Consider the following 22104-nt stretch of genomic DNA (forward strand, 5'->3'; position numbering starts at 1 on the left):
TGTTTAGACTCAGGTAGACTCAATTGTTAATGGACTATTTTTTAAAACAATGAGAAATGTGCTGTAATTAGACAAATCTCTTCCCAGCCTAATATGTATGCTGCAGTTGAGTCAACACTTAACACAGTTTTGCATAAACGGAGAGAGATTTAACATCTCCCATTTCTCACTGTAAGGTATGATGATTTCTAGACTTTCAAGTCTTCCTGCAGTATTAAAACATACTACCAAAGAGTGGGTGCCCATAGTGAAGGCAGACTTCAGCAAGTTCATTCAGAAGTAGTCTTCATTTTTATCAAAATAATGTGGATGAGCACTTATGAAGTATTTGCTACAGTCATGAATTATTTTGCCCCAAAGATAACACATTCTTCTTGCCTTGACAAAACCACCCTGTCCCCTTGCATTAGACATGTACATGTCCTAATGAGAATTATATTACAGAAGCCCTCTTAAAGCTACCAGTAAAATTTGCATTCAGGCACTGTGTCTAATCACCCAACTCCATCCCTCACCCCAACAGTACTATCCTAGCTCAATATTTACATGATCTGTGTCTAGTCTAAATGAAATAAAAAAATCTGCAGTTCTGGTGTTTCCTGTTGATTATTAGAAGTAGCCCCATACTCTAATATGCCAAAACAAGACTCCAGCCCAAGTAGAACAAAGGCGAAAGGAATTTTATGTAAAGCATGGTCAAACTTGTCTGGTAGTCAAATATCACAATTAATAAGAAAACATACCATAATTTACAGACTACTCCTTTCATTAAATGATTAGTCTCAAAGACTTTAACAACTTTATTAAAAGCAAAAGAGTTCATATGAAAGGCTAATAAAAGATATTATGTTAAACTATGAGCCTTTTAAGGCATCCACCTTCATAAAAAGTTGCAGCATATTAGATTTATTACTCTAGAATAATTTCTAGTTTCAAAAGCCTATTTTTATGGAACAATGATAAATTAGTGCATAGATGAATTATTTTACAGATTAATACACACAGTTCCTTCTGCAATCAAGATTTTAAATGTTTCTAATAGCTGTAGCACTTACAGCAGGTTCTCTAAGTGCTAAGCAATTATAACTGTTCTCTTAGCATACTGGTTTAATTTAATACCTCCCAAGTTGCAGAAAATTTGACTTCTGCAGTGGAACATACTCATTCACTATATTTACTTTGGAATGATGAGATATTTAAAAGGAAAGGAATTACTTGGAAAAAACAATACAATACAAATCCTAATTATCACACAACAGTGCTGGTATTATCTCAGATCTATTGAGATCAAGACTCAGGCAAGACATAGGTGTATACCATAAGGCCCTTACACCTCACATCCACAAAAAACATAAATCAGCCCCATATTGGCTGGTGCTGGCAGTGTGCTTCAACGTATGTCCACAGCAGTGAGAACTCAGAAAGTACAAAAATGTAGCACCTCGGGAGTAACTAAAATTATCGAAGTACTTATAACACGATCTATAAAGGTAGTTCTGTCAGTAGTGTTCAGAAGTTTTGTCCAACTTTCTGCTCCATGGGTGAGCAGGAGATATTTCACTTGTGTTAAGTCAGTCAAATAACTAAGGCTCTCCACATGATACCGTACACTAATAGTCTGAGATCACAAATCACACAAATGTGACATATTGAAGTGAGAAAATCAAGTTTAATGTCTATTTTTAAGGAAAACTTTTTCTCTCTCCCTCATCTTGTGAGAAGGTCTTTGTCAAGTGCAATATCCCTTACCTGTGCGCAATCAAGGCAAAGCCTTTTCAGCTTCGGCCTGTGAAGTCCTAAACCATGTGAATCTGATTTTTCCTCTTTTTCTTTACAGTTTTTATTCTTTTGGCAATAAAAAGAGGCTTAGAAACTGGATCCAAAGAGTCTGCCCAAGCCTGTGGACAGTATAAAACAGGTACACTGAGGTGCAATGCCTCATGCATCACAGTGGAGTATCACGAGTATCACTTCCGAACAGATGACCCACTTATGGGAAATAGAGTTTTTATCCAATTCTTCATGCCCAGGTGGCAACCTCAAGTCAGGGAGTTTTCCCATTTCACATGGCTGACACTGAGCAGAGGATCAGGCTTGGCTCAAGCATGCTGGCAGGCTCATACTGGAGTTTGGTGCTACAAAGGATGATGGGGACAGAGGGATAAGGGGGGAGCATGCACCAGAAAAGGAATGGAACTGAAGGATTTAACTTCTTTTGTAATAAGAAAGGAAATAATGCATGTCAAAGCCTGGTGTCTAAGGCCAAAATACATCTTATTTTAAAGGAAGGTAATAAATAAGCACTATGAAAATATAAAAATGAGAGAAATGATATATGATAGTATTTGTTTGCCACCTCTGAGAAAATTACTAATAGATTGGGTTAGCAAATGAATTTTTGATTTCTGAAGAAACATTAAAGTTAGATGAACTACTGGTTTATTAGTTTCTGGAAGAATAATTCCTCCTCTTGTCTAATGTAACAAAAAAGCAAGACACCATCAGTGTGGAGACAGAAAGACACAACCAACCATCAAGGTTCAGAGTGACACTGTAAAAAAGGAGTTTCACCTTTAGGTCACTGGTTGAATTTTAAATAAGAGTTGCCACATGCCTTTGGGGAGTTGTTTGATGTCCTGGGTCAGCTTGATCTCAAATACAGCTCAGTTCCTAACAGAAAGTGTTCCCATCATAAGCACTGCAGCAACAGATAACCTCCCTGACGAATGCAGCAGAAAGGAGCATCCCTGAACCATCTCTCCTGGAAATACTGTCTCCAAGCAGCCTTCCCTCTGCAAAAATAGGACAGCACCTGTTTTCCTCTTCCCTAACATCTAAAGCTGAATTAATGTTCACTGGATACCATAATACAAATATAATCACTTTGTTTGCCTTTTTTACTTTCTGAAGGTTTGCAGGGAAGGCTGACTCGACCCCCGGTGCTATTACCTTAGGTACTAGTTTAAATCATGTTCAAAGCATCCTTGTGATCATCAGATACCTTGCTTTTTCAACAAAAATACCTGAGTGCTGGTATAACAGGGCTTGCTTAAGGGTTTTTTTAACCCTTTCAGATACTGAAGAAGCCTGTTGTGGAAAAGCACGCAAAGAAAGCAAACAAACCCAACCAACCTGTATTTGCAAATCTTGGCCAAACTTGACTAGAACTTACTGTTGAAAAGGAACAAATTTATGTGACACAGTTTAGATGTATCCCTAACTAAAAACAAATACGTAATTGAACGCTTAAAAAGAAAGCTGAGGAAGATAATTGCATAATTAATAAAGGAGCAGTCTTACGACCAATGGTCACCTCAAACTATAAAACCACAGGATAAAATACGACACCACAAAAACCTCATTTCACTTGATTTATGCTTCATGAAAAAGCAAACCGAATGTTACACAAATATTTTCAGTAGCTGAAAACTGGCTATCACTAGAAAAACACAGCTACAGACATTCCTCACTGCTGGGCTGAACTGTTCTCAAAATAATCCAATGTAAAGGCCACTGATGAAAATATTTCTAATACTTGGCAATCACAAAGCACTAAACTCCTGTTTGGTGCAGATCACTTTGCTCGTGTTTAGAGTTATTAGTTAAGCTTCAGTCAATGGTTCACAAAGCACTCTGAACTCTCCTGGCCTCCCTCATCCTAAAATCTCAGAATAGTCACTGCTGTTTTCTTGCAGATATGTTTAAGTAACTTTACAAATAGCATGTAATTGCCTGCCCATTAAAAATAAACATACTGGAAACAGCAGAGAATAAGGAGCCTGAGACATTTCGCCTGTCTCAGGAGCAGCTATGAACAGCTCTGAGAACACACATGCCGTTGCCCTCTGTGGACCTTTCAGACCGAAAGGAGCAGGAGGAACAGAATTTTAATAGCATCTAAAAAGGTGAATCCCAGAATCTGTTTAACACTAAAAAGGAGAAAAATTCTAGAGAAATTATGTCAGAAACCATTCTTACTGTTCAAGAAGTAAACCCTATTTTCTCTCACTGTTGCAGAAACAAAGCCACCAAGTGTATTTTCAAGAAAATATTTAAATAAAATTGATGAAGTGTCAACACTTGACTGCTTGTTTAAATTGGACCAAATTATAAAAGCTGTTACAGTGTGTTCAATTTGTTCCAATGTTATTATATACCATAAGGGCTCATTCGAGCAGTGAGGATACTGGGGACAAGGCATGAAGATTACAAGATGTCTCAGACTTCTCCCTGGTACAGCCAAAATTCTTTTAGTGGAGCTAATTCCTTCCCACTGGGGCTCAATGGGGAAAAAAAGAATCGCTGTTCCTTTATGCTGCAAGAACACTTTGTTATTTGCTTAACGGGAAGTTAAATGAACCAAAGCTTCAGACAGAAAAAAACCCCCACCATCAATTAATGTGCCAAATTTTTAATAGGAAAGCAGATCAGACTTATTTAAAAACTGAGGTCTCAGTTCTTGTGTATTTATGTTTTCCCAAGGTTGAGCTTGTAGTTTATGATACTTTTCATAGTTTATGGCTTCTGAGGAGTATGGGTGGCTATGGGAGAGGGCTCCCATCTCTGCCTTGCTTCTTCTGAGTGTACTTTACACATGTAGTCCTGGTGAATCAAGAGGACCACGGCAAGCTGTAGCTGTTTATGTTCCAGGTGCACCTCAGCTGATGAAAACTGGTGTACAAGAGCTCATTACACACTGCCATCACAAGCACCACTCACGTATCAACTGAAAACAAGACATTTGAGTGTTAAATTTTTCCCTCTTCCATAGTCTGTCACACCAAGATGGGAAGCACAATGGAAGCCCCTGAGGATCATCTGTAAGTGCTCCCAACACTTTACCTAGGAAATAATTCTGATACATTCACATTTTCTAAACACAGGCTGAGTGGTGAGTTCTCATATTCCAGCTACAAAACAGATATGTTGGTCTGAAATTCTGAAGGATGATGCACGGCTACAGTCTCTCAACAGTTCTTATGGTCTCTCAACTCAACTGAGCACACGGCCCTAACACTCATGTAAGATGCACCCACAGAAAGAGGCACCTGCAGACACCTAGGTACCTGAGTGCACCCAATGTCACAGCTGTATGACATTGCACTGAACCACACGCACCTCACCCAGAAAGCAGCACACCAGCTGTAGATGAATCCCTGGCTGTTTAACAACATCCATTCATCCATACTTCTTGCCCAGCACAGATATTTTGCTTTGAAAATTAGACACCCATTTATTTATCTAGGCAGGCAACTTTATAGTAACTTTGTACACCCAGGTGAGTGAGAATCAAAGGGTTCTGACCATAAATAAGAAGCATATATTCTGTGACTCACTGCATCTTCCACAAGACCAGGTAAAAGACAAGGCAGTTAATAAAATAGTAAGAGATTCTAAGCATATAGTAGCTACTAGTAAAACTAGCATGAGCGATGCGCCAGTCTACTCCAGTCATAAAACACCAGAGAAAAAGAACCTTAAAATTTTAAAACCGATCATAATTTTTTAAATATCAGTGTTATGAAACTTTTATTTCTACTATTATTCAAGTGTGGAAACTACCATGGAAATTAACTAAGGCTTCACCCAAGCTGGCCTTTAACTGGGACTCTTGTGCTCTGCAAGCCCCCGTGCTAGTGTGGGGTCTCCTGCACCAGAGGGCTGCCAGCAGTGGATCTCTCTTGCAGCCTGCAATCCTCTTTGCCAACAAGCTGCTCCTCACTGGGAGCCAAATACAATATGCAAAAACCCCTCTCAAATAATTTCAAACTTTGCATAATTTTCCCCCTTTAGCACACGTTAATGCCCCATAACCTTTTAAATGTTATGCCTCTAAAAACATTGTTTCTTCAGCATATAAAACAGAAAGAAAAAGCCCTGTATTTCAAAGTAAAAATAATAATAATAATAAAAATAAAAAAAATACTTCTTTTACATTGGAGAATTCTTCTCTGCCTTAGTTTACTATTTATAAACCACCAGTCTGGGATTAATTATTATAAATCCTTAAAGCTGAAAAGACGATTTTAGGCATGTTATGCTACGTATAATCTATACCATTATTAAACTGCAGCTCAAACGCACATTATGTCCTATTTCTGTTGGTCACCTTTTAGCACTTCCACATTTCACCTACACTGAATGTTACTCCTTGAGGGAAAGCATTTCTCACTGTTTTCAAAACACCAGACCACCCATCTGATGTGCCACTGCATGGAAGGAGCAGTGTCATCTGTAAAGCATGCTCACCGGGCACCCCGTCTCTCATCCAGTAGTCAATGTCTGTTCCATCTGCGCTGTCATAAACATCTGTAACATTGATGGGCTGCAGCAGAGTCATGATCTCTTTCACAATGTCCCGAGCTTTAGCACTGCCAGTAAATCCCAGTCCAGATGGCTTGAAGGTGCCCTCATCAGACTCCATGACGATATCAAAGTTGGATATATTTTCCTAAACGTGTAAGGAAAGAAGATACTGTTTTGTGATTGATATTTTTGGCACCATATACTGGATTCTAGATGTCAGTGTGAGCAAACTGTAACAAATCTGTTAAGAAGCAGAGAAATGCTTTCTGTGGTTGTATGTGTATAAGCATAAATGAAGTGACCTAATCTTTCTGTATGAGAACACTGAAATAGTTCAAGTTCAGTTCTGAGGTGTGAATATTCCATAGGAGTCACAACATGACTGGCCTGCTGTCCCCAAATACTTGCTTTAAGAATTCTGAAGTGTCACCCAGAAAGGCAAGCTATTACCACCGTATTTCAGTTTTTACTTGTAGCTCTCACTTTCTTCTCAGACCTGAAACTCAGAAATTCTGTCGCTGGGGGGAGGGTATGCAGCCTGGTTGACTTTAAAATTAGAGGTATTCAAAGCTCGCTTAGATTGTGAAGGCCATTCCCTTTAAAAAAACAGCTGCTGCCTCTTCAGAAACACATTATTTTCAATATACCATGTAGTCAACCCTGACTTTGGTTGGTCTGAAATACCAAGGTTGCTCCTGACCTGAAGGAATAATGTCTGTTTTAAGGGAGGTTGTACTTCCAAGGTAAGCCCTTACAGGAAACATGAAATTTTAAGATTTTGTGTACAAATGGCATAATAATAATGTGCTTTTCAAGTGCACTAAAGATTCTTTTTTGCTAAAAGAATAAAAAATTAGAATCCAGAGCCATTTATTTGCTTCCCATATGCCCCAAACACTCAGTCACAAAGGTTTAATTGGAATAAAATACTTAGGGACTTTACATGAAGGGAAGTCTCACTTTTTTTGAGAGGCACACAACTTTTTCACAACACAAAACAGTTCATGGACAGGTCAGGCAGAAAAAAACCCTGTATTTCAGACTCTTGAACGTGACTAAGAGAAGTCCATGCAGTTTTTACTCCTATACCCAGATCTCATTCCAGAATATTATGGCTGTCATGGGTTATTACACGAAAATCATTACAAGAGATATGTGATATTGGTGAGTAACAGATCCATGTCACTAACAGCTTATATAAGCCCACAAATCAGTAAAGAATTCTTTCACATTTTTCTGGATGTAAAACTAAATATCAACTACAGGTGGCTGTGAATGTGATATTCACATAAGTTTTCAGAAATTCTTTAAAGAATTTGCCAAGAACTGCATTTTATACTCTAATTTCCCAAAACTTTTCTCTTTGGGTGAAACAAGTTCTAACATACCAGAGGGTATTAATTTCTAACTTAGAAATACATCCAGCATTTAAAAAATTCCATACAAAATCTTTGCATACAATGAAGTAACCTTAAAATAACCAATCTACCTATCCACCCATCCAACTACTGGAAATCAAGGTGGAAATAACCAATATTGTCACCAAATTGGCAATTGCTATTTTTATACAATGAAAATAATCTTCAGTTTATAAAAGACTAAATGTAAATAATTAGGATATATGTGGTGTCTAGGCCTATCATCAAAAGCAGTATTACAGGTCATGAGTCTTAACATGAAATTGTGTCCATGGATCCTCTGAACACAGTGGGAGAGAAGCAGATCAAGAAAAGCATACTGCATGGTAAAAGGGACCAATGATGCTTCAAAGTCACAGCTACAACAGTAAGTGTCTCAAATGTAAATCTTTACATCACAAGCTCAGGGAGCAAGACTTAGGGAAGACAATACACATTTTGGTGGTGAATTGCCAATGAAAGCTAACTTAAGTTATGGTGAGCTCTGCATAAATACCACAATAGAAAACACTCAGAAACGGCCCCTTTGGCTGAGTCTTCAAAGCAGGACTTCTGCTCATTTTTAGAGAAGCTGCAGTAAGTAGGAGTGATAAGGCAAGTGGAAAGGACTATTCAGGGCAACAAGGTGAGAAGAGCAAGCACGGAAACAGTACAGATACTGAGAAGATATCTCACCTACCGCCCTGAAGAACAGAATTCCTAAGTTCCAAAACTTCATAAACTGCTAGTATAGCAGCATTACTGCAGTCTTCAGCTGTGTTTTCTCACATAAATGTTTGCATGTGTTTTTAATATGAAACTGAGGAAACAAACCACCCACGATACATTACACCATATTTTTGCTCTGTAAGAAAGCTGTTCAGCTCTGAGAACGTGCTAGAGTGGCATGAAAACAGGATGCCCTGGGGAGAGAAATTAGACTCATTGGGGGACAAAAAAGAAATAGGTCCCAACTACTTGAAGTACCATCTGTCCTTGAGAAAGCTTTTTCCCTATTTTGTCCACTAGAAGATAGGATTAATTATAAAACATTCACTGTCAAGTTTGGAAGTTGCAATCTTAAAAAAGGGAGTTAGGTTGGTTTCACCACACCCATTTTTATACATATATATTGGTGTTTCTACTTACACAGAAAGAAGTATGTACTGGAAAATATGCTATAGGGAAGGTGCTGTGTTGTCCTTTGATCTCTATGGTGCAGGAATAGCTGCCACTTAGCAAGGTGAGGTGAGACCATACATTGATCCCTTGACTAATTCAAGGGAACAGCACAACAAACCAGTACGATTTCATTAAGTAACTGCAGTCTCAGCTGTTTCCTCCATTTTCCCTCATTCATTCCTCACAGTGAATTTATCATTTAGAGAAGTATTTTAAATGCAGTACGCAATTTTTTCAGAAAGGAATCCCATTTGCTGTGCCACTTCTCTTAGTACATACCAGAAAATTAAAACTTGTTGATGTTAACCTGCTGCCTAATTCTCTGAGCATCACAATGGGCTTTTATCCTTTATCCTCCTATGACTCAGCCGCAGAAGAGGTCACGTCTCTTTATCTTATCATGTTCAGCTGTTCAACTGCACTTTTAAAATGAAATATTGCAATAAATACTGCATGGGAAAATTGGCTTTCTATAGCTTGCTATTTTCACTGAATATGCAAATAGGCACAATCCTTGCCAATACTTCTGGGTTTAATTTCTTTATTTTAATTCCTTTTATTTCTGTTTTCTCTATAAACAATCTATTTTTATCTCTTCTAAGCAAAACTAAAAATATGTGCTTCTCATCTCTAAGGCAAACACTTGAAAACATGAAATTACAGCAAAATCTTTTCATTCAAGAAAACAAACCCTTGCAACATGCACGACTGGTACTCCTATTGACAGGACACCTGTCCCATCTAGCGCAGACAAAGGAATTCCAAGGAGGTACACCCTACCCTACAGGTAGCTACTTAGTCAAAATCCCAACTGTTAATTCTTACCAAATGTTAAACTAGTGCACTCAAATTCATCAGACTCCACTTAGATTCTGGTGTGGAGCTGCAAAGCAAAGAATTTTAAGATTATTTTCAAAATTACGGGAATTTTCAACATCTCATGACTAATCTATTGAGTTGCTGATGGCTGATGGCAATTCCTCTTACCCAGCAAAAGCTGTGAGATACCTGAAAGGACAAGGGAGAGAACAGCTGTCCTAAAAGCCTTCAGCAATTTGGTGCTATTTAAAATAGAATGTTATTACTTGTCCAATAGCTCATTTACTGATTTGGGTTTTTTTTATTCCACTGAGAAAAATCGCCACTTTACATGGAAAATACTGAAGTTTATAATGGCAAAGCACTGTTCTTGACTAACGGTTAATTTGTTCCAGTGATAAGGGACATTAGTTAATCTGACAGTGCATTTTCAGCTTTCTGTTTGTGATTTACAGTTAACTTTAGGAAACACCAATACTTATATTCTTGCATTCCAGTATTTGACTCAGAGCAGTTGGGATTCAAGTATATGACGGTGACAGCCATGTTGCAGAACTTAAGGTGAAATGATGGTCATCCCACTTGCAGTACAAGAAGTGTATTTAAATCAACACCCAGCTTTGTCATGGTGGCACCTGAGACTACAGGAAAGACAAGAGAAAACACCAGAAACACCTAAGTGCATGTGACAGCTGGAAAAGAAAAAAATAAATCATATCCTCTAAGCATTTAATAATATATAAACATGGGGTAGTGTAATTTTGAGTTGCTGTTTAGGTTCAAGATTATTTAATGAAGCAAAACAGCATAAATGGAAACTAGAGAAAAACCACCAAAACAGCTGTTAGGAAGCAGAGATGCGCCAGCATCAAGTCATAATAACCACCAGCCACAAGCATGATCATACGGCTCACACTCTTTTCAAATGAACACAGGGAAAATCAGGAACACCGAGTTATACATTTCTGTAAATTACCCCATCATTATATGGGATAAAGCTGCTGTAAAGCTGAAGATTAGCACAATTTTTGATAGATGAAAAGGTATGGGTAAAGGGCTCATGCTTTTGTCAAAAGATGAAATATTTTTCTGCCACATTTTGTAGGAAAGCGGTCTGTAAAAAAGTCCAGATTTTATGTCTTGTTCTCTATCAGAGCTATAGAGTTCTGACCTCTGAGAAGCCAATGACAAAAACCCCAGCAACTTCAATAGTCCTGGAGCAGGATTTGGTCATGTATTTTTTCACATTTCACATAGTAAAAACATACTACTAGCATGTCCTGTCTTGTACAATACCGCTACTGTTTCCTCTGCAACCACTGGCCAGCACTCACAGAGATGACCATTCAGTATTGTAAGTTCTCTGGGATGACAGACAAGAAAAAGCAGACCGCTCTGAAGACAGCAGCAGGCTAAGGAAGGTATGCACCAGGTTACCTGAAGCCTTGTCTTGGGAGGTATTTTTTTTGACAAAAAGGAATACCAAAAAGAAGCGTTCTTCCTGGAAAATGTTCCATAACTTAAGCTTTTGCTGCTCAAATACAAGAGTATCAAAACGTTATGACTCTGAATGACTATCCCACTGCTGTCCTTTTTTGAAAGATTGCAGGTTTTCATCTGAAAACAGGCAACTGCCAAAATTAAAAATTGTGGTTTACATCTTTCACTCTTTCTATAAGCAAATGAGTACTTTTGTAACTTTCAGTTAAAAATAGATGAAAATAAATTGGCCACACCTTAGAAATTATCACAGCACAAACATTGTTAATATTTCCTGGTTTTAAGCAGAATGCTTTTAGGTTCTCAGCTGGGTAAGATGTGAAATGTTAACATGAAAAGAAGTCAATGAGGAGAAAGTTCATCATGGTGAGTAAACAAGAGACAACAGTTTTCTGTGTCTTGCACAGCTGTGGAGAGTTTGGCTAGAAGGAGCCCAGCTTTCTTACATTAGAACATCCCAAAGCACCAAGGACCTGCGGTTGAGTGCATCTGCCTGGAGCAGCTGTCCTCAGAAGATGTTTCCATTATTTCACGTTTCAGACAACAGCTCTGCTACTTGCATGAGGGGAAGGGAGGAAAGATGCAAAGACAAAAGCTCTCCTAACACTAGACGTGTATGAAATTGGCCCACATGAAACAAAGACTAGTGGGCCAGGAGACATGCTGTCACAACTGATCCTGGATCTTCCCTGCTTCAGGCAAGGAAAGGAATCAACCTTGGTCGACTTATTTTGCTGAGATAAAAGAACCGACATTTAAATCCTTGATGTGTTTGCTTCAAATCAGACACAAATCCATGTCTTATATTTCACCAGAGTAATTGGTACCTTGGGGAAATAAACAGGATGCTGAAATACATGAGTTTTCTGAAAACTCTGGTTTTGAGGAGCCAGTATTTTCTGGGGAAGAATCATTTCACCTGAAAGTGACAAGAAATTTTTTAGATATTTGCTTCTTGGAGAAAGTAACTCATTAGAAAATCATGTAGAAACCTCACGTGAGCATCAACAAAAGAAGTTAGCAACAATGAGATAACCGGCATGTCAGAAAGTCCTGTTTTCATGCAGTCCCAGTTTGGGCAAAGTATCAAATCTTCTTTGTAATAAACACAAAAAGGAAACAACAGCAAACACTGGTGATTGATATTTTTCATAAAATTAAATCTTTACTAAAAAGTTAAAACAATGTGTGGCATTTGCACCAGAAATTTAGGTAAGTACTGTAAACATCATTAAGATAGGAAATGCAGAACTAAAAAGAATGCTTTCTCTAATGTGGTTTGAATTAAATTGGTAACACATTAGTGTCTCCAATGATCACAACAGAATTACTAAAGTAAATTTGAATGTGGCCTAGGATCTCTTAGTCCTCTAATTAGAAAATGTATTTGCTTTCCCAGGAGACTGTACGCAATACTTCTATTCCAAAATAAATACCATCAGCCATTCATAGTCCCTTAATTCAGCTGAGTAAATAACTGTAACCTTGTCTTCATGGTACACAGATCTCTCACAGAAACTAGTCCAAAGCAACAAAAAGGAGGCCAGACACTTCATTACATATACTTCTCTCTGCCCTCATGAAGACAGCATAAGACTAAACACAAAAAAACTTCAAAACCCTTTTGGGGGGCATTCAGGTACCATTGTTAAAGGTAGGAGAATCTGTACTGAATAGCTGCAGCATGAGGTCCTCCAGAATTACTTAAACTATGCTCCTCCTGCTGCTTCCATTCAGTTTGGAAAGGAACACAGCAGTTGCAATGTTTCATATTTTTGAAGTTATTTACTGTATTTTCTGTACCTAAGAGCCCTACTCAGCAACTGGGTCACACAACACTAACCACTTGGCAAACACTTCAGACGTAGTGTTGAACCCCAAGATCTGGAGCCTGATTTATAGTTAGATCCTTTAATTTCATTACCCTTCATCAAAGTAAACAGTCTTAACTGTAAAAGAAAATGAAGATTTTTTCCAGTCTGGGATTAAATCTAATTATTGGCTAACAGTTAAAATCACTTCAGAAGGTACCTTCTTTGGAAGCAAAGGTGTTGGTGATTTGCCTGGGAGGCTTCTACCCCATAGTCAAAACTGAGCAGGTGCTCTGTGATGTACTGGGGTGGCAGGTACCCCTGCACTAAATGGAGGCATTGAAATTGCTGGATGATACTTGGCTTTCAACTCTTGAAATGTCTTAGAAAAACCGTATTGTGAGGACCATGAGATGCTCTCTAGAAAAATACTAGATAAAATGAAAGCATGGTTGTGTAATCTATGTGTCTGACCTTATTGTGACTGTAGCTGTGCAAATATGCTTTCCCTAAGCATCTATTTACTAGATGCTATCAGAAATGGGAGACAATAGTGCCAGACTGAGCTTTTGGTCAACCCAATATGGCAGCTCTTACATTCTCATAAAGCTCTGAACAGCCAATATACCCTATTGCTAGTTTTAATAATCAGAAACTGTAATACTGGGCTTTATAGAAAGACTTATGTGATATAAATAATGCTATTACGCAGGGGTGTGAGTTAATTATTGGCACCACAGTAAAGCCACTATGCTGCTGCTATCTCAGTTATTTCTGCAGTAACTTATCCACTTTCTAGCAGTGGCAACGTGCAATGACAGATGAGGAAGAAAGACCTAAAATTAAATTGAAAGAAATAATAAATAAGCTACAAAAGGAAAAGTATTTGTACTTGTCCAGTACTATATTGTCTTCATTCCTTCTCCCTTGCCACATTTCTGCTGACATAAGGAGGTAATTTACAATGTCAAGGAAATCCATGTCTGCCTGTGCCGAATTACTGCATTTGTATTTCTACTTGTTTGTAGTGAACTAAAGTCATAAGCCCAGGTATGTAGATGAGTCATACAAGCCATCTTTCATTTAACAAGGCATCTTTAAATACCACTTTTATTTAACTTGTACTCATTACCATCAGCAAGCAATGTTTCTGCCATACTATCCTAATTGCCAGAAATTTGCACAAGTAAATCATTAAAAGGTTAAGCTATTTTTCATGCTAAATATAATGTACAGTATTAATCTGCTTTATTTTGTTATTATGAGTAATGAGGTGTCCTACAGTTGTATCAATTTATAATTATGCCAGATCACATGGCAGGAGGGAAAGAAGAACAACAAACAACAGACGGATGTCATTTCTGCTTAAATTCTCCATGTAAATTGCAAACTGTTAAGTTAGACTGGGCTTTCTTTGTGGAGCACACCATCCAGATGGAATCACACCAGTAGAGCAACAATTGAGAGGCACCTTTGTGTCAATTTTTTTAAAAGCAAAGTAACCAAATATCTTTCAAACAACACCCAGCCTGCTTTATATTTCCCTATTTGATCCTTAAGCCTGCTTTTTTATATTACTTCAGAATATAAATCCTAGAGACAACAGTTAAATGCAGACACTTTGGCAAAAGATGAGATGTGCATGAGACAATTTCATGTGTTGCTGACAACACTACCATAGAACGGACCTTATTACCCAACATGGAAATCTACGGAGAAGATGATACATTTCTCATGAGTGGTGTGCATTAGGCACAGAGCACCCCTCCAGCTCCTCCAAAATGAACTGTACATGAGAAGCATCTCGTTCCTGTGCTATATAATCCAGAGCATTTCATTCTAGTTTAATCCTGCTGAACAGCAGAGTGCCAGTGGTAAATCCAGACGACTCATTATATACTAAACTGCAACATGTCACCTCCCTGAAGCTGAGAAGGCAATCCCTTAGGTACCTCTTCCACATGAGAGAGCTGAGCTATCTCTATACTTTGGAGAAATTAAGGAGGGACTACAGTATATATGGGTAGTTAAATACACTGCTTAGTAAGTGGGAAGTTGGTGGGAAATGACTGTTCATCATTTAGACAGAAAACCATAACCACTGTAAGGCTATCTCTCACAATTCTATTACAGATGCAAATTGATTTAGTTTTTTCAGCACAATTAATTTAATTAAAAATGAAATTTCCATTTATTTGTTCTGATAGGTTGCTTACCATTAAAAACATACTCTTAGGAATTGCTTGCAAGTCTGCTTTCATACTACTGTACAGCAAGTCACTTCCTAAACACATTTGCATTCATCTTGTCTCTGCCTTGGATATATTAACCATTGCTGAGAGTAACACTACTAAATCAGGGAAAAGAACAAAAGATAGCTACTTTAACTTAGTTATACAGATACAGCATAATTTTTTTGGGAAAAAACTCCACACACATATTCCATAAAATAGTTTTATGCAACTACCCTTGATGTCATGATGTACTTTGAAAAGGCAGTCAGCAGGAGAGATGGATGTGACAATACACAATATTTTTAACTTGATAACCAGTCAGAGTTTGTGTGTTCCTTGGATCATCAGAAATCAACCATTTAAAATGTTCCAGAACCCATAACATCGATGATTGGCAAAGAGCATTTTAGATTACACACTACTAAGGTAAGATAGCAAAGATTTTTCTCCGTATTATTTTATATTTTACATTGTAAAATATTATGGGAAAAAACAACTAAGCAGAAATATGTAAGGCAAACAAAATTTATTTATATTGCAAACATATGTGGACCATTCATCATTCATTCTCAGAAAGTTAGCTATGTTTGAAAGCTATGGCAGGTATCATCATGAAATACCTGTTTCAGAACAGTTTTGTGACAGAATATCTTAGGTCAAGCAGAACATGTATACTTGTGGTCGCATCACTTTCTGTTAAACGTAAAATTAAGTTTACATTTATGATTAAAAGCAGAAAATACACTTTCAGGCAGAATTGGAATCACTATTTTCAGTTAGTTATTAAGCTGAACATTTTGACAAAAATCATATGCAAGTCTCGAGACAAGGGAGAAAAGTGCTGCCAAGAAAATAATCTGAAGACATCATTTACCTTGTGCAACTGATAGTATTGCTCAGCACCTATTCCTCCTTGCTCTTCTGCTGTCCATAGCACCAAGCGCAGAGTCCTTTTTGGCCGAAGTCCTAAAACATAATTTTAAATACTGTTTTTAGTATTAAATACCCATATATTTGAGCATTTTTTGCTTTGGTCTCTGCCCTCAAGTAGGTGAAAAGCCTGGGTTTCCCTTCATTCATCTCTACCTTCACCAAACGCAAGCCATTTCAGGGAGAGAGACCATGTGAGGAAGGAGTGGGCTGTTGTGGTACTGCTACCAGTTGCAGGGGCACAGTAGAAGCACATTTCAGGGACATACTGTAGGTGTCTGAAAACCACACAACATAAAATAGCTACCTTGATAGATTTCTGAGACATATGCTAACTGACATTCTGGTGGTCTGCAGTAAGTAATGCGCATCCACCTTCAGCAGATCCAAATCAAATTTTCATGAAAATTAGAATTGTTTTGTCATGGTTAATTTATTACAATTAATTGAAAATGAGCTGCTGGATTTTTCTGAGAAATGTTTACCCATTTCAAGAACCGAGGGGCCCTGCAATATTATTTTGCTTTTTATCAGAGAAATGAAAAGCAACAATCTGTACTTAGGAATCTGAAATACAATCAACTGCTGAAAGCATGACTTTTAAAATACGGCAAACGCAAGGCCGTTTTCTATTTTGCTACGGTAGCTGAGTAAGAAAGATAAGTTCTTAGATACATTTCGAAACTGTTTCTGCCACAGCAGAACTGAACAGATAGAAGTTGTTGCCCTTTATTTATTTGATTGATTCTATTCATAAACAAATACATTTGAGACATCAAACCTGACAGCATGGAAGAGCAAACAGATCAAGAACAAAAAGTGTTCTCTGTGCAGTGTAATGCTAATTATATTCAAGCACAAATAAAGCCCCCAAAACTATTAAAAAAAACTAAAAGAAAAACCAGTGAGGAGACTATCACAAGTGATAAAGCATAAATTACCACACACTATTCTGTGCTGAGGAGAAATAATATCAGTATCACTGTCCAAACTTATTTAATTTCCTAGCTGAAATGGATGAAGTTTACAAATAGACTTGACCTTCATTTTTGTTTTCTCTCCACACAATGTAAATCAACTGAAAGATTTCTTTCCTGAAACTATACACTAGCAATCCTCATAACTGAAGGCAGCATATACAAGGAGTACTCAAAAACTGAAGAAAACACCTTGGAATTCCCAGTATTTCATAATGAAGGAAGTGCAAACCAGTGGTTTAAAGGCGTATTTTCTAAATGTTGATTTGCTGGCTGTAACCAGAAAGGTTGTCAAACCTCATCACTTTAAAAACAACCGTCCCACACACATCCCAGTAGATGCCCTGCTCTTCTCCTAAATCATGACAGTACAGGATTAGCCTCCTTTGCTTTTCAAATTAGCCAGCTGGCCAACGAGGTAAAATTAAGGTAATAAAATAGCGCTTGGGTTAATGTTAGGAAGATTTTAGACCCAAAATAACCAGTACTTTGGTTAGAAGAGGTGGATCTAAAGAAGAAAAGGTGCTGGGTGTAAAGCACAGAGCAGCTGGTCCTGTAGAATGCTCCAATGGCACTGCGGTTTAAGCATAAATAGAGGCGTTTGTCATACCACCAACTACAAAGTACTGAAGCCCAGTCTCCAGCCCACCACACCAAGGCTGCGAAAGGAGCTTTGGTAGGAGATGCTTGAGACAGGGGAGCAGCATCTCCTCCCTCCTCCCAGGCAAAAATCAAGGTGATTTAGTCTGCCACTACTTCCTTAAGGGGGACTCAGGTCAGCGATCAGGGACATCGGGTTCGGCTCAGACAGGCTGTAACCCCAGCTGATCTCTCCTGCTCTGCAGGAGCTTGAGTCGGTCTCAGCTCACTGGCGGAGAAGAAGTTTGAGATTCTTGTGGCCCCTTCCCAGCCCATCATTGCATCTGCCCATTAAAGCTTGGGAAATAAAAAACCCTGCTAAGCTTTGCTCTTTCCAGTCCCAGAGGTGCTGTATCGGTTCTTCCAGTCTCACAGATTTCTCTCACTGCTGACAGAAATACTTGTGTGTTCTACTGAAATTCAAGGGACAAGCTAAAAAAAATAATAATAAAAAAATATATATATAAGCTATGGAGGCAGTTATTTTAAATACAAAACAAAGTCTACAGAGGAAAATTTAATTTCCTCATTACCTTAATCTGAAAGTGATAAGTATTTATCTACCTGTTATTAGAAACACAGCTATTCTGATCAAAGAATATCAGACTAATCCAATATTCACAAGTAAAATTGCTAAGAATATTCTCAATACACACTGTTATTAAAATATATGAAGTACTATACTTAAGTTACGGTATTTTTTTTTCATTAAGTTTACTATTTTGGCTCGCTTCTTACAAACTACCAGTTCCTAAGCAAGGTATCAGCTTCACAAAATCAGAAGTCTTGTAGATCACAGCCCAAATACATATTGAAAAGGCATGATAAAATAGCACTCAGACCAGAAAACCATGTTCTGTGATGGCTGTACTGTGTAGAGGAGTAGGTAGAAAATTTTACAATGAAGGAAAACTTTCACAAATAAAATAGTGTCTCTTTCCTTTCTACCTATATAAATGACATATCACATAGTCTAGGAAAAAAGGTATCAGAAGAAAAAAAGAATTTTACCCAGACCATTTATGCAGATCATTTTGGCAATGTGCAGCAGGTTATAATGGCATTCACTGATGCATCAGTGCAGAAATACTACCATGTCCTCCCTGGGTCACTAGGATCTGAGATGACGTAACTCAAATGAAACTTGCAGAGCTCAGTACCTGCTCAAAACCACTGTAATCCCAGCTTCCATCCTACCCCTGCATCTCAATAAAGAGAATAGCAGCTCTATTACAGGAGGATAACACCAAAAAGGTGATAGGTGGTACTCAAATAAATTGTTCTTTCTAAGCTCACATAACTAAAACAAAACCAACCATAGATTCTGCTGCAGCTACAGATTAGCTTACAAATCTCCAATGTTTTAGAAAAACGAAGTTGCTTTTTTTCCCTGACTACCTTACTCTTAACTGGGAAACATAACCATAGTTCACCACAAAGGCACGTTTTATTGATCAGCCTCCACATGGTTATACTTTATCCTAAGCATAAAAAATACTAAAGGGTGCCTAGACTTCTAAGATAGAGAATGAAACAAAAACATTGATATGGTTGATCTCTGACTAAGGAAATGTGTGTAGTGAGTACCACATGACACTCGATGTATTATACTCCCTCTGTGCTGTAGTAGCTACTAGTCTTTTTGTTGTCCTTGGGTACCACACAGTTCAGTCATACTAAGATGCTGCTCTTACTAACGCTATTCTGTGTTTCTTTTAAATTGTCACAGAGCACTCACACTTGCAGATGCCAGCAGCAAGCCTAGATTAGCCAAAATACAAAATGCCTGAGAAGAAAAAATTTGTAACTAAGTGGTATTAAGTAACCAGTTTGACTTCAACCTCAACTACAATGAAGTATTTTATCAAAAGCTTTTCTTCCATAATGTATGTAAAAAATAACTGTCAGCAACTAATATGGTATTACACACACACATGCACATATATATTCATATATACACATTTTATATTAATTTAAAATCTAAAATCAACACTTTCTAGACATGATGCGTATTAGATCCACACACTTTTTACACATGTGGATGATCTCCTTGTGAAAAGACACTTAATAGGATGCTACAAAAGAATTTTATGTCCTACATGTTTTGCTCATGCTTGATAGATTTGAGACATTCCCACACAGTGAAAGTGAAATGTATGGCTTGCTACAAGCACAGACAAGTTATGCTCATCTGTCACATGTAATGTAAAAAAAATAAACCTGCTTTACCCTCAAGACAGCACATAAGCCAGGAGGGGGACTTGAATTGTGACCCTTTTTAATCAAAATAGAGATCAGTTGTGTAAATACTAAATTTCCTTCAGTAAATATTTTCCCACTTTATAAACATAAATTCTTACTGATGGAGAGGATTAAATACAAAGACACAGTATTTCCTAAGAAGACAGTTAGCAGATGGCTAATCAGACTTCTTCAAGAGAAGTCATCATGCTGTTATAAGACTGATCAGGTCTTGAAAATTTAAAAAAATTCCATCTTTGTGAAAAAGGATTCTCTCCCCTTCAAGCCAAGGCAGTGGGATCACCCACAAGCAAACCACATAGCTGTTCAGCTTACATGAGGCATATAAACAAACCGCAAATGGCTCTAAGTAGATTAACAGATAAAGTATTTTAACTTGCATTTATAGTGCAATCAGTGGTAAAATACTATCTTCTTGGTTTTAATTTCTAAAGTCTATTTCTATTCCTTCAGTCTGAAAGCTGCATTTATTTCCCACCCCTCCTGATTTTTAAGAACATTCATAAGAAGTTGCATTAGCTGAAGAGAGGAAAAGCTCCTTAGCAGTGCAAAGATGGGGCTAAAGCTAATCTGTACCCAATAAAAAGGAAAATTACTGCAGACCCCCACCATGCACTCTGAAACTGTGAAAATCATGAGGTTTCTTACAGCTTTGCCAGCTTCACCTTCCCAAGACCCTGCACAGATGGCCCAGCAAAGCCTCGAAATAAGCATTAACACAGAATAAGTTGCACTACCAGTTGAGGGAGGCGATTCTGCCCCTCAGCTCTGATGAGAACCCACCTGGAGCACTGCCTTCAGCTTTGGGGTCCTCAGCACAGGAAAGACATGGACCTGATGGGAAGCGTCTAGAAGAGGGCCACAAAAATGATCAGAGGGATGGAACACCTCTCCTATGAGAAAAGGCTGAGACAGTTGGGGTTGTTCAAAATGGAGAAGGCTTCAGGGCGACCGAATTCTTAAAGGGGGCTTATAAGAAAGAAGGAGACAAACTTTTCAGTACGCCTTGTTGCAACAGGACAAGGGGTAATGGTTTTAAATTAAAGAAGGGCATAAGAAAGAATTTTTTTACAGTGAGGGTGGTGAAACACTGGAACAGGTTGCCCAGAGGGGTGGTAGATGTCCCATCCCTGGAAACATTCAAAGTCAGGCTGGATGGGGCTCTGAGCAACCTGATCTAGTTGAAGCTGTCCTTGTTCATTGCAGGTGGTGTTGGACTGGATGACCTTTAATGGTCCCTTCCAACTCAAACTATTCTATGATCACTTACTCTGTAATACTGCTTAAGTCACTGATTTATTTGCTTCAGTAGCTACTGGAGAGTTATATACAGATATATCATTCTCAAGTCTTCTCCACTGCTGCATTTAACATCGTAAGCTAGACATTTTTCTGCATTATTACCCTGTGGCCTGAAATTTCTGCAAAAGGGTATTTATACAGAAAGTGATAAGATACATGATGATGATGCTGAAAATCATTAAATTTCTAATACACTCCCTACCTTTTCCAGGTTTGCAGTTTATTAGACATAGGGGATTTACTGGGTGACATTAGATGAGCTATTTCTATCATGCAAGCATTTCTCATAAAATGCCTGGAATTTTTAAAACCTCTGCCACAGCATAAAATAAAAATAAAGTTAGTATTCCACATTTTGCAGAAGAAGAAAAGAATTTATCATCAAACACAGTAGTACAATTTGCTTTCATTTCAAGCAACTATTACCTAATTTATGTACTCTGTGGCATGGGCAAGCACTGTTCTAGACACGCCTAGCACCCCGTTTCTCTGGCTAATTTCAAAGAATACACATATAGCAATAAAATGCAATTTATAGAATGACAGTAGTAATGCAATTAATCAAAGATGTCCAGACCTTTTCCTCTGAAGACCAAGAAGAAGCCTCCATTCTAAACCAGCAGGATTTTAGCTTTTCATGCTATTAGAAATACAATCCTCTATTCAGACAACTAATTTCACTACTTGTGCAGAAAAGTGTCTGTCTAGTTAGTCACTTACTTAAGAAGAGAAGTTTTTTTATTTG

General features: G+C 37.9%; 1 protein-coding gene across 4 annotated transcripts in view; it reads right to left on the reverse strand.

Moving 5' to 3' along the window:
- CPQ (carboxypeptidase Q) overlaps positions 1-22104 on the reverse strand; it is a 163695-nt gene that overhangs the window by 29918 nt on the left and 111673 nt on the right. For all 4 annotated transcript variants that reach the window (XM_056332648.1, XM_056332645.1, XM_056332646.1 and 1 more), the window contains 2 exons: positions 16124-16215; positions 6250-6451 (listed from right to left, as the gene is read on the reverse strand). In XM_056332648.1, the coding sequence (XP_056188623.1) occupies positions 6250-6451; positions 16124-16215 (294 nt within the window). The remainder of the gene's footprint in view (positions 1-6249; positions 6452-16123; positions 16216-22104) is intronic.

This window comes from Falco biarmicus, chromosome 3 (assembly GCF_023638135.1).
Source record: "Falco biarmicus isolate bFalBia1 chromosome 3, bFalBia1.pri, whole genome shotgun sequence".
Taxonomy (NCBI): Eukaryota; Metazoa; Chordata; class Aves; order Falconiformes; family Falconidae; genus Falco; species Falco biarmicus.